This window comes from Poecile atricapillus, chromosome 15 (genome assembly GCF_030490865.1).
Source record: "Poecile atricapillus isolate bPoeAtr1 chromosome 15, bPoeAtr1.hap1, whole genome shotgun sequence".
Classification (NCBI taxonomy): domain Eukaryota; kingdom Metazoa; phylum Chordata; class Aves; order Passeriformes; family Paridae; genus Poecile; species Poecile atricapillus.
The window spans coordinates 3329963-3335732 of NC_081263.1; the positions used below are offsets into that span (position 1 = coordinate 3329963).

The window sequence follows — 5770 nt, forward strand, 5'->3', positions numbered from 1 at the left end:
AATATTTTATCCAGCAACTGCAAGAAAATAAAATTACCAAAAAATTCATGTAGAGCCAAAACTATTAATATATTGGAACACAATGAACCCTTTGCAAGCTGTAAATATATTCGTGGTTCTCATATAGAAGCCATAAAGTATGCTGAGGTCTTTCTCAGCACTTCTGTCATAGACATGTAGCTTGTAAAGAACATTTATCAGAAATAGATCAGACAGACACTGTATCACAGGACTGGTGTTGTTTCCCAATGAAATCATCAAAACCAATTTTGGTGTGTAGCAAGAAGAACCAGGAACAGGATAGCAGGTTAAAAAGAAGCCTTAACCTAAACGTGTTTTCCTTCACTTAAAGGCAGACACAAAAAAAAACTACGGAGCACTTCCCCTGGCCTCCTGAGGGGCCTCAGGGAATGGGAATTTTTTGCTTTCTTTCCCCCGAGACATTGCTGGGGTACCACTGGAGAGTTCCCAGAGGAAAAGAGAAGGAAACCTTTTCCTTCACAGGGTTTTGGGCCACTTGCCAACATTTTATTACATGAGTTATTACAGGCCCCTCCCATTACTTTGGGCCCGCCCCCCCGCCATCTTGTGCCCGCCTGAGTGGCCTCAAGAAAGCAGGGAATGGGAGTTTATTTTCTTCCTTTTCTCCCTGAGACACGGCTGTGGTGCCTCCGGAGAGCTCCCAAAGCACGGGAGAAGGGGATCCGAGAGTGCCTGAGCACTTCCCAACATTTTATTAAACACCTCGACGCCCTTCCCGCCATCTTGTGCCCGCCCACACGAGTTCCCGCCCCTCCCGCCGCCGTTGCCCCGCAACGCCCGAGCGGCCGCGGCGCGTCCCCGGGGCCGGCCCGGCTGAGGCGGCCCCGGCTCGATGGAGCCCGGCAACTTCGTAGCGCAGGACAACAACTGGTAACAGCCCCGCCGGCCCGGCAAACACCGCTGCTCTGCCCCTGCTCCCGGCCACATTCCCCTCCCGCCCCGCGGCTCCGCGCTGACAGCTCTCGTGTGGCTCTAAAGAGCGTGTGCGCTGGGTAATGCTTGGTTAAAAAGGGCTTTTAGAGCTGGCTCCAGTGCACCTCTCCTTCCCCCGGCTGAGGGGTCGGGGCAACTCGTCAGCCAACGCAGTAATGAAATGTATATGAAATGTAATAAGTAATGTAATGTAAATGAAAGTATATTTAAAAGGACATTGGTGCTTACTTTTTGACCTCCTCCGCTTGTTAACAAAACATAGTTTAAAAGCAGCTCGTTCACATGCAGTGTTTGAAACCTCTGCAAAGTATTTTCCCATTAGCTCTGAGTCAGACAATGATAATTCGTATAGAAACTTGCTGTTTGGAGATGGAAGTTTAAAGATTCCTGCTAAAGTGCTGTGCTTTGTGACATCAATAGTTGGGTTGGAGTGTTGGGTTTTGTTTTTCTTTTTAATGAAAGTTTTCTAAGTAATCTTAAATATTTGTTGGTTTCAGGAAAAATCGTGTTGAAAGTGAACGAGATTCTGCAAAAAGATGGGCTGAAAAATGGGGATTTTTGAAAACACCTCTAGAGGAGGTAAAATTGAATGGCATATGATACGGACTTGTGCACAAATTTATCTGGAAACAAAGTTATGAGAGCATAGAAGACTGGAAATTTACTGAGGATGCTTTACTACACTGGCATCCAAGGTAGCAATTGTACTGCTTTATAAATTGTTCAAATATTCAGTTTTCTTCTGAATAAAATACATCTAGTGGTAATTTATATGCTGTGCATATTCTGATGTATTTCTCTTGAGAAGCATGACTCCTAATAGTGCTAACAAGTACTAGATGCACACTGACAGGAAAATATTTCCCCTTTGTCTCTCCATATGGTATTTTAAAAATCTAGGGGAAAAGGTTCCAGCTAATTAAATTGTCAGTGGGGGAATCTACAACAAATGAAAATATTTGGAGTGATGTCTCTTCTCAGTGATGTTTAGATATTAGAGTACAGTAGCACATGATGTTACATTTGGAATCACAGTATTTCATTGCTAAAGAACAGGATTGATGCAGTCTCTGCATTGTTATAAATGTAGTTTGCATGTCTTCTGAAACAAAAAAAATCCAGTAATTTCCAGAGCACTGAAATAAGTAATCCTGCTTGAGATGGAAAGAACAGGAAGTTCACATACAACAATGAGGAGAATGGTGTGGATATCACATATTATTAAGTATTTTAAAAGATAAAGGTTTTAAATATTTTAATGTTTTTTAAATATTTAATTTAAATATTTTTAAAAGTTTTTAAATATGTTTTGGTTTTAGTTGATTGGAGATGAAAAGAAAAGAGATGCAAAGCCCAAGCTACAGCTTCCAGATCACCTGCGGGTTCGACCTGTGACACCTGTGGAAAAATACATTAAGGTTCAAAAATTAGATTTTAAAATTGCAATACAGCAACATCTGTCTTAGGAAACCACACAAGCTCTGAAAACCAGTTGTCTTATAGAGGGGGGTCTTTAACCAAAGGTCAAAGTAAACTGTATTTGCAAGCCAAACTATGCTTTAAAAGCATTTGTTTAAGACAAGGAATTGCCCTTTGGATATGGTTGTAATTTTTCTAACTTTTTTTAAGAGTCTGCTTTTTGGCAGAGACAATACCACTGTCCTCTTCAGTACCACAAATTAATAAGAAGCCAGTTCTAATCAGCCAAGTCATAATTATTTTGTTTTATATGATTTATATGTACATTCAGAGTCTTAAAGCTGTCAAACAGCTGGAGAGTAGAATATGACTGATGGTTTAATTTATAAATACAGTGTGTCAGGGTCACCAATGAAAAGGGTGACTCTACAGGCAACTAAAGCAGTGACATTGGGAGAGGAATGTACTCACAAAAGGGGAAGCAGAGGACAGTTAGTCCACTTAGAGAAGATTAGGGAAATAAAGGAGATTGGAAATTCTTACTTGCTGAACTAGCTTTCTTTCAAAGGATTCCAAGGGTGGGAAGATAAGGTAAGGAAGTAGTAAAAGCTTTTACTGAGATTACATTAAAATAAAAATTAAGAGCTAGTGCTGAGTGTGGTAAAGAAATGAAATGGCATAATTTCTGCCATTACTGCTACTTGGTCTTCAGTTTTGTCCCAAACCTCCAATCTCAGTCCAGTTGCAGTTTCTGTGGAGTCTCAGCCCCATGAGGGTGTTGGTGCATTAACAAATCCTGCAGTCACCAGCTGCTCCACAAGCGTGCAGAGAGTGGTGCACATTGGAACAGAGTTTCCATTTCACCTCAGAACTGGGAGGAAGAGAAGGGTTGGCTGTGATTTAGGTCACCCGTTACATATTCAGAGTGAAGTTTCATACATCCTTTTCAGAAGTGTCTTTCTGCACATTTACCTTGTGGTAACAGTCAAATCTGTTCTCTCTAGGTTAGACTAATAAAAGCTCCTGCATAGTCCCCTCCCCCAGACCGAAAGTGGGACATGATTTCCTTCATTATCCTGCTCAGTGGGTGGCACTTTTGGCCATAAAAATTATCTTTTCTGAGGAACTGCTCCACCTAAATATCATAAACATTTTCTAATCTTGGCCAAAGAACAAAGTGAAGCAACTCTGGCAAGAGAACTGAAACATTGTTCTCTTGCTGTGTATTTCTCTGCTAAGTCCCCAGATGCTGAAATGATAGAACGTGCCCAATTGAGATGATTCAGCCAAAGTAAGCACAGCAGTCACTGAACAGAGTCTGTTGGCTTTTGTTTTGTTTCCTTTTTAGCTAGATTAGTTGCAGATTAACTTGCTGCTCACCCATCTTTTAGAGTAGAAGGAAGGTAGAATGAATAAGTAGTTCTTGATGTAAAAGCCAGCTTGGTCGGTAATATCTCTGGCATTTGGATTTAAAATTATTATTCCATAGCTGCATTGCTATCAAGTATATTACAGCAAGGAGAAAACACTATTTCTCTCATTTACAGAAGTTAATTAGTTTTAAAGATGATTATCTTTGCCTTGAGCCTTTTCCATACATTATAATTGTATAAAAAATTCTAATAATGTTAAGCAATTAAAGACCTTAGTATTGAACCAAACTTGGGAAAAATAAATTCCAACATACTCTACTAGACAATGACTTGATTGTTGGTTTTAGAACACTACAGCACAAAAGACAATGTTGCATGACAGAAACTTCAACCAAAAACCTTTTCATCATTCAGTTTTACATGTTACTTTGATTTTAGGTGCTTCCATCTCCTCCAGTACCTAAAACTACCCAGGGATTTATTGGCTGGAGATCAGGTGTTCCAGAACTGGCACTTGAACATGATTATCAAATTCAAAGCTGCAAAGGAACCGTCCGTAGTATGAAGTGACCATGTGAGCCCTCTGAGTGACATTATGAAATAAAGAGGCACAAAGTATTCCTAAGGAAATATCCTGTGGTGGACTGCTGGACTGTTGATCATTTCTGCTATTTATGTAAAAATCCACAATAATTTTGGTGAAGTGTGAACATTTTCATTTTACTTAATTGAATCAATGGCATCCAAGCTGTTAACTCTGCTTCAGAGCTTCTGCTTGTAACTTAGAAATAACAATTAATAAACTCAGATGAAGATCACAGAGCATGTACTATTTTTTTAGCACTAATACAACTATAATTTAAACATTCATTGGAAGTTGGAATTACAGTGCAAATTTCTTATAATTGTTTCTCCATGAGAATCTCTACTCATAAAATACACTGGGTTCTGTGTTGGGTACACTTTGCAAGTATTTTCTGTAGTTAATATATATATAGTTATAAGTTAATAGTTCCCAGTAAAGAAAGTACACAAAGGCCACAGTGACACAAAGTTACTTTGAAAAATCAGTTTTAGTATCAAAACAGGGTTTTCCATTAGTTGATCAGCATGCAAATGGATTACAAAGGATTTCTATCACCTCAGTTTTGTGTGTACCAATATTTGCACCAACCAGGGAGAGATGCTGAGAGCCAGCAGGTGGTTACACTGGGAGTTGCTGGGGTAGCTCCCTCAGTGCCTTGGAGTTCAGTCTTGTACTTCACTATGCACCTGAAGATTTGCCAGGATTTCTGGAAACTCAGAAGGAGACTCATTGAGCTGCAGCAACTGTTTGCACAATAGAACTCTAACTGGCCACAGTGTTCACACCAGAAGGTTTAAACAAAAAAGACCCTCCAAGAAATCAACACAGGCAGCTCCCTCTAATTCCTTATCACTTAAAGGGGAAAGGTTTTCCTCTTTAACCCTGCTGCAAGACCTCCTTTGTGTTCTGCAGCCATCAATATCTACTGCCTGAGTCAGCACTAGGTCCTTGGCTTCCACAGCTGTAAGGCAGCAGCCAGTGTTTGTTCTTCCCTTCTTCCCAAGAAATGACTCACAATGGTCAACATCCCACCTTTTTTTTTTTTACATCAATTTCCAAATGCCCACAAAATAATAATATTTTACTTTTTTCCATATTCTTTACGAATAATGGAGAAGTGAGTCATATCCTTTGGAAAGATTATCCAAAAGGAGAACACATAGCAGAAGTAACTTCAGACACTTTACTTAAAAACCAGTATAAGGAATAACTTGGAATCAGATTCTGGAAATTGAAGTTAAATTGTAGTTTAGCTACTAATCATAACCTGTGTACACTGTTCTTTGGACAACCAAGATAATAGTAAGAGCAATATTTAAATTCAGTGTGCTTTCTCATCATGCCAGATTTGTATTTCTTGCTTATTTTAATCATATGATATATGGTTCTTCAGTTTATTTTAAGGTCATAAGATCTG

General features: G+C 39.5%; 1 protein-coding gene across 1 annotated transcript; it reads left to right on the forward strand.

The window, feature by feature from the left end:
• The first annotated feature begins 798 nt into the window (after positions 1-798).
• Positions 799-4586, forward strand: CIMIP1 (ciliary microtubule inner protein 1). Its single transcript, XM_058850251.1, has 4 exons — positions 799-912; positions 1473-1554; positions 2295-2393; positions 4206-4586. Exons 1-4 carry the CDS (start codon positions 875-877, stop codon positions 4335-4337), a joined length of 351 nt encoding a protein of 116 aa, XP_058706234.1. The 5' UTR covers positions 799-874; the 3' UTR covers positions 4338-4586.
• The last annotated feature ends 1184 nt before the right edge of the window (positions 4587-5770 follow it).

Excerpts from the sequence above, each read along its gene's own strand:
- CIMIP1 (XM_058850251.1), top strand. The coding sequence starts at position 875 with ATGGAGCCCGGCAACTTCGTAGCGCAGGACAACAACTG. Across the intron at positions 1,555-2,294 it reads TGAAAACACCTCTAGAGGAG|TTGATTGGAGATGAAAAGAA; the intron begins GTAAAATTGAAT and ends TTTTGGTTTTAG. Across the intron at positions 2,394-4,205 it reads CTGTGGAAAAATACATTAAG|GTGCTTCCATCTCCTCCAGT; the intron begins GTTCAAAAATTA and ends CTTTGATTTTAG.